Source organism: Protobothrops mucrosquamatus, unplaced genomic scaffold (assembly GCF_001527695.2).
Source record: "Protobothrops mucrosquamatus isolate PMUCROS unplaced genomic scaffold, P.Mucros_1.0 scaffold959, whole genome shotgun sequence".
Taxonomy (NCBI): domain Eukaryota; kingdom Metazoa; phylum Chordata; class Lepidosauria; order Squamata; family Viperidae; genus Protobothrops; species Protobothrops mucrosquamatus.
The window spans coordinates 388,291-399,105 of record NW_015387203.1 but is presented as its reverse complement, the minus strand read 5'-3'; the positions used below and the strand labels follow the sequence as shown (position 1 = coordinate 399,105).

The window sequence follows — 10,815 nt, the reverse complement described above, 5'->3', positions numbered from 1 at the left end:
CCAGGAAGCTTGTGCAATGGAAACTTGATGGTGAGGGCCGTGGGGCGGTCGCTGAGGGAGCTTCTGCCAGTAACGGAGCCGGGGAAATGGGCTGGGTGGGGGGAGCTGCCAATGCCTCTGCCCTGAGGCTCGGCAAATCCCCCCCCCAAGCAGCCATTATTCCCCCTCCCCAGCCAGCCAGCCATCATCCCCTGACCTACTCCTTGCCTGCCCAGCCAGCTGGCTCAAAACCTCACCACTCTTCTCCTTGGCAGCGGCAGCCTAATGGACCTGAGCAAGCTGCTGGTTGCGCCGGCCTGAGGCACATGGGGGGAGGGGGAGAGGGAGGCAGGCGGTGCAGCAGCTTGGGTACCTCTGCTCCATCCAAGTTGAAAGCGTAGGCCCAGCAGCGGGATTGCTCTCAAACAATAAGAGCCGGGTGCATTGCTCGCTTGTGTGCACCTGCCTAATTGAGAGCAATCCTGCTGCTGCGCCTCCACTTTCTTGAACTCAGATGGAGCCCAGGAGCCTCTGGTGGCCACTTGAGTGGGGAGGACGAGCTTTGCTGCTGCTGCCGGACTGTGGCAGGCCGCCCCATCCTGGGGGGAAAGCAGCGGTGGCCTAACCCTAATCCCCACCCTGCCACCTCCCTCGCCTCGCCTCACCTGCAGGACAAGCCTTCTGCCCACCACCCCATCTGCCAGAGACCCCCTGGATCGCCCCCAACCCTGCCCGGCCCCCACAGGCATCCATCTCGAGGAGCAACATCGAGGTGGCCACGCCCACCCTGCCACACCCACCCTGCCAGCTTTGACCACTGTAGCCACGCCCACCCAGTGGGCCACGCCCACCCGGCACCCGGCGATACATAAGTGGGTTTTGGTTTGCAGTTTGGGCACTCGGTCTCTAAAAGGTTCGCCACCACTGATCTATAGTCTGGGCTTCAAGCCAAGTCTCCTTTAGACAATAACAAGTTGTAATATCAAACCTGGCCACAAGATGTCACCAATGCCTTTTAAGGTTTTTTAAGTCCAAAATTTTTATAATCCTTTTTCCAATTTTATTTCTTTTTTGTAAATAAAAACTAAAGTCTTCTGTAAAGATATCTTTTGGTTCCCAAATTTTAGAAGCATATAAATCCAGTTAGATTAAGGTTATTCTTTCAGTGTTTTAACTCCCCTGGATAGTCAGTTGCTGCTATTCTTAGAGGATGGGATAGAAGTTCCCTTCCCTCTCACAGGGAGGAAGATGCTTTGAGCAGCTTTTACAGGAAAAGAAAATACTTGGGATCGAAGAGAGGTTCAGATCTCACCCAGTCTCATCCGCGCTGCTTTAGAAGTGCCTGGTAGTAAGTTTGACTTCGGCTGGCTGCAGCCTAGTGACGAGCCATATTAATATGGCCGGTCTTTCGTCTGCCGGTTTGGAGGGCTGCCCCGGATTGAGTGCAATGGCTACCGCCCTCCTGCGATCAAGCGGGGATCCCATCCTTGCTTGTCGCCCCTATAGGGCGACTCTCAACCCTTTTCAGGATTCCCCAGTGGAGTGAAATCAAACGCGGAAGACGGAGCTTGCCTTCCAGCATCTGCGATGGCTGTGGTGGGAAACCGGAAGTCTATTTCTGGGTAATCTTAGTAGCAATGATGATGGAAGTGATTCTGTAGAGAATAAGGAGGATGGTCTTGGCAAGAGAGGAAGATCAATGATCAAGACAACAAGTAGATTTTGTTACTATAGCCCATTTAAATAAAAATAATTTTAAGCCTATGTGGTATCTGTTTCTTGGTCTGGTTTACCTTTTCAAGAATAGAACTCAAGAACGTGAGACAAATTCTTCACTCACTCAACAGAGGTCTATTCTCAAGTTGCTTTCAGAAGTCAAGGAGGAATGGTAACAAAGACAAATGACTTGTGCTGAACAGAGATGCAATTAATGTCAAAAATTAATTCACAAGAGTGATCAATGCTATCTTTGCCCTATGTCCAAGTATGGATCTGGATTCCAAGGAATTTAGATAATCTTTTTCCAGCATACTCCAGAATTGTTCAGTGACCAAGAGTAGGTTATAGCTTGGGCAATAATTATGAAGGGTGTCTGGGTTTGAAGAAGACTTCCAAGGAGTGGCAAACTACAGCCCCTTGTAAAGTTGCAAATTGTACCTTCTTCAGAGGTTAAGCCTTAGCCATTGTCTCATCTCAGGACCTTTTCTCTATAGAGTGAACCTTTCATTATCTATTTCAGAAGTCAAGAAAGGCGTGCTTAATTACTATACCTGTGAAAGTAGCAAGTTTTTGACATTTATCCTTTCCTTGATTTCTTCTTCATTTTTTGATCATATTTCAGAAACTCATAATTTCATTTTTTCCATAACATTGTTTTTCTGAATCAGTTCATAACGTCATAAACGACTTTAAGTATCCCCTAATTATCCAGGAGAGCACATGCTGTAGTTTGATGAACTGCCAAAAAGGTTTTATTTTAATGAGTGAGAAAAATTAGTTATTTTCAAGTTTGAATTGTTAAATGTTGGGTCAAAAAAAATTAAATGATTTACATAATTTCAGAGCCACCTTCAGAACAAATTCCTGCATTTTCTTGCGTGCCTCTCTGGGTCTTTCACTACCTTAAAATAACTATAGGCTTATCTTCTTCCTTAGAATCTGATCAGGGATGAAGGCATCACAGTGTCTTACCTCCTGCTGTCTCTGTTCTTCCTTGGCTTGCTACTCGTAGCAACATTGGTAAGATGACATCTTGGAAACATTTAATTTCAGTTGAAGAGTTTACTGAATAAATTAATAATTTCTGAGTTTCCTTAGACTGTTCTACTGGTACATATGGTGAAAAAAAAAGCTTAAATAAGCCCTAGCAATGTATGTATACTTTCCCACTCTGATAGATTCTGGGAATTAGATAATTGTAGGGTGCCCTCTGTTACTTTTGCAAAAAGAAGTGTTGTGTGTTTTTTTTAAAAAAAATCATTTACTAAAGGGGGTAGTTAGTTAACTCAATAAGAGGACTGATGTGGGTAGTAAGATTAGCTTTGCTGTACAGTTCATTTGCTCTTTGCAAAGCTCTTATTCACCAGATTTATTGTTTGATCAAATAATAAGCTACTACTGTAGAGCAGGATAATCATGCATATTAAAATGCAAAGGATGAGCTTCTAAATTGATAGTGAACTGTAAAAGGTTCAAACCACTTCTACAATGAGATATTCCCCATTGCAGAGCAAACACAGAATAAGAACAGTGGGATTAGTCCAACTGAATTTTCTATAGAGCTCCACACTTTTTTCCTATTTAATTTTTAATTAAGAACATCAGTAAATAATAAAAAAAAGTACAGGGAAAGGTTCTTACGGTGTAATTTTAGATGTACACCAATATTAGCAAAATATCTTGAAGTCTTTACATTCAATAGTTCATATGATCAGCCAAGTTATGAAAATACTTGACTGTGTAAAGTTATTAAGTGTTTAAGTAGAAACCGGGACCAACTTAATTTATACAATTAAAATGTTCCTTAGTTGTCCTACTTGATAGAAAAGAACCTAGATTTGTCATATCTTGAATATTTAGAACATATCTTTTATACTTTAAAATTCCCCCATACACTACTATTTCGTATTTTCAGTATTCAATATTTGTGAAGCTCCCTTATATTTCAAGTAACAAAATTTCCATTACTCTGATTTTCTTGAGAGTTCCACAATATGCAAGGCAGTGTGTTTTCATAAATTGGCCAGATTGTATTGCAACTTAATCACATCTGCTATGGAAGCCAGTGTTTCAGAAATGGCTATACAATTCCTAGGCTGATCCCTCCTTTCTTACAGTCTCCTCTGTCCATGCTCCACCCTGCCAGGTTCACCATGACTAACTACATAAAATGAATTCAAGGAAGCTTCTGATTGAAACTAGACAAAATATGTTCCATCAAGTGCAAGGGGATTTTTGCTTAAGTATGTATAACCAAAATTACAACCTGAGTTTCAGGAATGCTAAATGTTAAGCCAAGCACAGATTTATTATGATTTATTTGTTAAAATCATTTGCTGCGCTTAAAACAGCAATATAGGAAAAAATAATACACGGAAACGTAACAGTAGCAAAGCAATGAAACAATAAAAATAAACTAGGAAAGTACAATAATATGAATTAAAAGATAGGAGAAGGAGAAGCAGGGGAGATGGGGTCATCTAATTAGTCTAGATTGTTTATATTGCTGTCTAAAGCTTATTTATGTACAAGTAGCCCTTGATTTACAGCCACAATTGAGCCTTTCTGTTGCTAACAGGATAGTTGTTAGCTATTAGTGGTTTTGCTCCATTTTACGAGCTTTGTTGCTGTAAAATGGGGCAAAACGCATTGCGAATCATTGCAGTTGTTAAGTTGTTAAGTTAGTAACACGGTTGTTAAGTGAATCTGGCTTCTCCATTGACTTTGCTTGTCAACAGATCACAAAAGGTGATCACATGACCCCGGGACACTACAGCCATCATAAATATGAGTGAGTTGTCAAGCATCCAAATTTTGATCCCGTGACCATGGGGATGCTGCAATGGTCGTAAGTGTGAAAAATGGTCATGTCACTTTTTTCAGTACGGTTATAACTTCGAACGGTCACTAAAAGAATGGTTCTAAATTGAGGACTATCTGTATTACTCTTAATTTGAGATAGAAGAAGAGGAAAGAAGGCTTCCTTATTAAAAACAAAAAATCCACCCATGTCAGATTATGTTCCGAAAACATTCACATTTGAATAAACAATGGTTAAAAACATCACAAGAGTTAATATGGAGTTAAGAATGATTTATCTGTTAAAAACAGTAAAAACTACATCAGAGAAATAATTTCCCTTTGAGTAATATTGTTTCCTACCAAAAATATTCCTGTAGGTAAACTTTATTTAGGAAAAGCAATTAAAAAACATCAGGACTACTGATATATTTTAATCTAGATCTAAATGATGGCAGGACAATAAATAGAATGCTCTGTATTTTTCTACAAGGCATTTAAAATTAGGCCATTTTTGTAGTAACTGCAGGTGTAGTGCAGTATAATTCTTCATTGATTTCAGTGGTCCGGTTACTGTAGAGACCAATTTTTATAAGGTATAAAAGGGAAAAGTTGTGCGAATGACTGCTGATTTCTTATGACCCTAGCATGTGTCCACTCTATATCCAGAGTCAATATAAGAAATAGAATATATGCTAAGTCAGGGTTTCCCAATCTTGGCCACTTTATGGCTTGTGGACTTCAACTCCAGAATTCCTCAGTCACAAGTCACAAGACATAAAGTGGTCGAGGTTGGGGACCTCTGTGCTAAGTGAAATAAGGTCTTTGTTTACAATAAATCTGAGTGTTAATTTGGCCATGTAATTGCTTTCTTGAGTTGAGTGTTAAATGTGATTATGAGCCCATAAGCAAAACATCCCCATTCTGTGTTTGCTAAAAGAAGTTTCAGGGGTAAGGTTAAAAAAAAAAAAATTGCACCCAATAGCATACACTTCATTTAGCATCAAATCGGAAAGGACTGCATTTACAAGATTTGGGAAGTATTTATAGTAGAACCTTAAAGCCTTTTAAATGGTAATGCATTCTTCCCAAATACACATTAGAGGGAGAAATTATTCACCGAATTCAGTGGTAATTCGACTGAGGAAAACTACTAGGCATAAAGCTTTCCACCTTGAGTGCAAAACTATAATGGACCTTTCTCTTGTGACATACAGAGGCGCTGCATAGCATTTTCCTGTTCTCTTCAGCAGAACCCATAGGCTTTCTCTCCAGAGAGCAATAAATGCAGTCTAGTTTATTTTCTCGTAGGTTTGGCGTCTTGTGAAGGCTCCATCAGAACCCCAATTTCCCTTCCAAGAGGACAGGCGACAGTCTGTAAGCCGTCAACCATCGTTCACTTATTCTGAATGGACGGAAGACAAAAACGATGATGACTTCCTTGATTTAGATCCTGTACCAGAGTCACCTGTTTTTGACTGTGTGATGGATATGAAAGCAGAAACAGATCCAACAACTCTTACAGTTAAATCTGTAGGGCTGCAGGAAAGGTAAGGTAGCATGTGAAGAAATGCAATCAGCTGATTACAGGGAGGGGAAGCTTAGCCATTATGAACAATCAACTTAATTTGGACCAAATAAACTTATTTTCTTTCAAAAAATAAGCAGCTCAATAATTAATTAATTCCCAATTAATATTTATCAATGTGCTCTATGAAACTGTTATGGATTTCTCAAACTGTATTAATCTTGTTAAAGTGTTGAATTTTCTGGCTATTGAACAAAAGTAAATCTACTTTTACTTACTGGAAGAAAATGATCCATTTGTTATTCATAGAGTTTGTTTGCCACTGATGCTTTTCCCACAGTTTTTGATTTGTTTTGATAATCAGTGGCAATAAAAGATTGCTTTGAAAGCAAGAATATGTCATTTGAGAGGGTTATTTAACCCTATCCTCATGTCAACTTTCCTCAGCTATTATAGTCATTCCTCTACTACTCTAAATCTCACAGTTATCTCCATGGGAATGCCATGCATGGAAAAAAAGCAGTGCATCTTGCATTCATCCCTCTTTTCTCTTGCTGGGATGGATGATCTGAGAAAAGCCTTAAGACAGGGAGGGTTATCATCTTCTAGGTCTCTATAGCGCTTGTCTTCAAGGCAAATCAAAAAATAAAATCTTAGAAAAGGAAGAAAAGGTAATTCTATTTGTGGATCTAAAGCCCTTGACAATATTTTGAAATAAGGGGTGTAAATTATTATATTGTCTGTTATTCTTCTAATAAATAAATAGGGTTTTCCCTGACCTGTCTTCCAGGGGTGTGAGTCTCCATTCCAATATTTTCTAGCCAACGTAGTTGTTAGGCTAACCTTTATTAAATTGAATTATTTGTTTTAGCTAGAATGTTTTTCTCTCTTAAGTAGCATCAAATTCCACATTTCAATATTCTATACTCAGAAGGATAATATAATAACAGGTAGTCCTTGCTTAGTGATCACTTAACTCAATGACTGTTCAAAGTTATGACAGCAGTGAACAAGGAAACATATATCACCAGTTCTTGAAGTTGCAGTCATCGCAGTGTTCCCACAGTCATATAATCACAATTTGGGTACTCGGTAACTAGTGCATAATTCTTACCCAGAGTCACCTGATCCCCATTTTCTATCTTCACTGCTGGCTTCCAACAAGCAAAATCAGGGAGGAAACTGTCAGAAAGTCACAAGTCACAGTTACGACTTGTGCATGTGAATCACTTAACAACTGCAACCCGAACTGGTTGTTGTAAGCCAGTGGGGGTCATGTGATTTCTCACTTTAGGACCATGTCTCTCCATGATGGGATTGCCGTTCCCAATGAGGACTACCGGATTAATTTTTGGTGATTGCTAGATGTATTTGATTACAGGTCCCAGCTAACCTGGCCATGGTTTATTGACTGGATGTAATGTATGTGAAAGGAAGTGTAATACAATACATCCAGAAGAATGAAAAGATTATGAAGATACGTACATCTTGAATTTTTCATGTTATCTGGATCTCAGGGTGAACATCATACAAATAGGGGAAGTGAGTGATTCATGTTGATTTGTTTCATAGCCATTAACGGTTACCTCTGTATGTCCAGGCGAGGTTCAAATGTTTCGCTCACGTTGGACATGTGTACTCCTGGCTGTACTGAACAAGGGTTTGGCTATATCATGTCTCCCAGGGAACAGTCAGCTCAAGAATACCTCCAGACAGCATCAAAGATTCTCTCAGAAGAGGAACTGCACGAGAAAGCTTTAGATTCTTTTGCTCTCCAGACTGAATTTTTTGTAAGTATTTTGGTGCCCCCGTTTCCAAAATAAGTGTTTCTATTAGCACTGCCCATACTGGAGCATATCCGTGCTCACAGTGATCTGAAGAAAATTATAATATTCAGTGAAATCGACTGCGATAATTTAAAACAAAAGCGTTTTTTTAAAAAAAAATTAAATTCATTAAGCTCTGGGGAAAATCTAGTTAGAAGAAAGGAAAAGATGATTTTGGTGCCCTGAATCTAGATTTGGAAATATTTCAAGGATGGCTTGACTCTTCCCCACCCCCTCATTTCATGCATGGATTTCTGGAAACAACCTTCCTTTTAGGACAGCATTCAGCATGCACTTTTAACTTGCTGTTTGAATCAATGTCTGCATTTTGAAAGTTTTCAATATATCCCAGCTATGGCTGAATAGGGAGGAAATAGGAACAGTTTTAGGAGACATGTCCTTGGCAAGGCCGAACAGCTTTGAAAGGAAGCAAAAGCAAACATTCTTTCTATATTTCATAAGTATAAAACAAAAAGAAACCCATATAGTACATTAGCATACAGCAGCGGTTCTCAACCTATGGGTCGCGACCCCATTTGGGGTCGATCGACCATTTCACGGGGGTCGCCAAGCAAGGCTGTCCGCCATTTTTTTCCCCTTTTCCAGTGGGTGCCTTACCTCCCTTGAGCTGGGCCAGCTGGTGGTCGGCCTGCTCCGTCTCTGCCACTTGCCAGCTACGCCTCGGCCGGCGCAGGGGGCGGAACCATGCATGCGCGGCGCTCCCGGGAAGGGAAAGTCCTCGACTTACAACCGGTTGGGTAGTCCTCGACTTACGACCGGTTTAGTCCTCGACTTACGACCGGTTTAGTCCTCGACTTACGACCGGTTGGGGGTCGCGGCATTAAAAAGGTTGAGAACCACTGGCATACAGCATTTGCATCTATCAGAACCAGATTTTTGTTCATTTATTGGAGAGTTGGGGTATACACCAGTAGTAAGTTCTGAAAGAATGGAAAGGTGACTTGAAGCCTAGGAAAAAAATGGCTGAATGAGGCGAACATAACCTGGTAATGTAATTTCCTATGCTTAATCTCACTATATTGACTAACATAACTTAGATATTATCCATTGCACACACATATAAAAAAATCTACAAGTTCTTGCACCTGTTTTTATGAAACGTTGCCGGTTTCTTCCTGGTAAGCATTTCTGCAACAGAGCTTTCCAGCCTTATTTGTACAGTATTATCACCAGATGGGACTTCCGCATCATCAAAACACACACAGTCATTTATAAATACCATACAGTAATTAAAATTAAATTCATTAGTTTTACTGTTGTTTGTACAGTGGTGCTTTTAATGACTTGCATTCCCCCTTGGTCTTATCTTGAGTAATGAGGTGCATAAAATTAACATAGATTTATTTGATAAGCCAGAAGCATAAGGGATTTTTTTTTTATTGTTTAGCAGAGGAGTAACTATGTAGTTTGAGCTCCTATAAGGTTATCCGGTGATCAACTAAGTTATTAAAAAGTGCCAGTAGAACAAAATATTAGTACAACGAATATTAGATTCAGGTTCATAAAAAAGGTCAGCCATAGAAATTCACTCTGTCTCAGTGCAGTGTGCTTCACGGGAATATTTTAATAAAGAAAAGGGAGAGCCCCAATATAAACTGCCTTCCTGGAGAAAATATAGAATATAAATCTGAAAATAACAAAAAATACAATGTTATACTTTAATCCCATTCCTATTAAACTAAAATAAAAGGGCTTTAAATATATCTTACAGGCCCGTCACATTTCCTTTAGTACTCAAATTCTCCAATTCACTGGGATTGAATCTGGGTTGAACGAATTTTCACAAGTATTACAATATTCTTTTTTTTTTATAAATCCACTTTCACATTTTAAGTGAAAAGCTATTAGGATTGTAATATGTCTTGGAGTAAAATTTCTTGCCGCCAATAATTCTTGTTCAAAATGTAATGATATTAATAAGTTATTAATTTTTATGTTGTATCTTTCAACAGGAAATCCCAATGAACTTTATTGATCCAAAGGAATATGACATTCCAGGTTTAGTCCGAAAGAATCGCTACAAAACAATTCTCCCAAGTAAGTACATAGAAATCCATTTTCAGTGCAGAAGCATTTTGAACTATGTGTTAATTTATATGTTTGTGAACTTACAAGCAGTTTTAAACTTGATGGGATTTGCCGTAGTGGTGACTTGATAGCTATTTGTAAATGTCAGGAAAGATCATTGAGTTGCAGAAGCATTTTGGAGTTGTTCACCAAACTCCCACAAAGAATATGGATTAAGATCTGCAGCGCAATACAAGTAGTCCTCAACTTACAACAACAAGTGAGCCCAAAATTTCTGTTGCTAAGTAAGACAGTTGTTAAGTGAATTTGGCCCCATTTTACAACCTTTTCTTGCCACAGTTAAATGAATCACTGCAGTTGTTAAATTAGTGACACGGTGATTAAGCGAATCTGGTTTCCTCACTGACTTTGCTCGTCAGAATGTCGCAATAGGTGATCACATGACCCCGGGACACTGCAACTGTCATAAATACATGCCAGTTTGCAAGCATCTGAATTTTGATCACGTGACCACAGGGATGCTGCCATGGTCGTAAATGTGAAAAACAATCATAAGTCACTTTTTTTCAGTGCCATTGTAACTTTTAACGGTCACAAAATGAACTGTTGTAAGTCGAGGACTACCTGTACGTACATTCCCAGGCAGTAAGTATGAATCTCCCAATTTGAATGTTGTGTGATTTCAGTACCTCTCAGAGTTTGAGAGATAAATCGGTCAAAATCTTCTGAGATTTTACTATTTCCTACAATTTTTAGAATTTCTGTTTTGGAGGGATCCAAGGTTATTGTATTAGACTGCATTATATTTCCTGATAAGGAAAATGTTATGTTGGATGTTGGTATTTACTATTTATCTGGTCTCAATCATTTATCTGGTCTCAATCTAGACCAATCATCTGGTCTAAAACATCTGAT

At 39.3% G+C, this 10,815-nt stretch overlaps 1 protein-coding gene across 1 annotated transcript in view; it reads left to right on the top strand.

Moving 5' to 3' along the window:
• The window catches only part of PTPN5 (protein tyrosine phosphatase non-receptor type 5), a 38,534-nt gene that overhangs the window by 4,765 nt on the left and 22,954 nt on the right, over window positions 1-10,815 (top strand). The window contains exons 3-6 of the mRNA XM_029284802.1: window positions 2,635-2,718; window positions 5,809-6,047; window positions 7,626-7,815; window positions 9,825-9,909. Coding sequence (XP_029140635.1) covers window positions 2,635-2,718; window positions 5,809-6,047; window positions 7,626-7,815; window positions 9,825-9,909 — 598 coding nt within the window. The remainder of the gene's footprint in view (window positions 1-2,634; window positions 2,719-5,808; window positions 6,048-7,625; window positions 7,816-9,824; window positions 9,910-10,815) is intronic.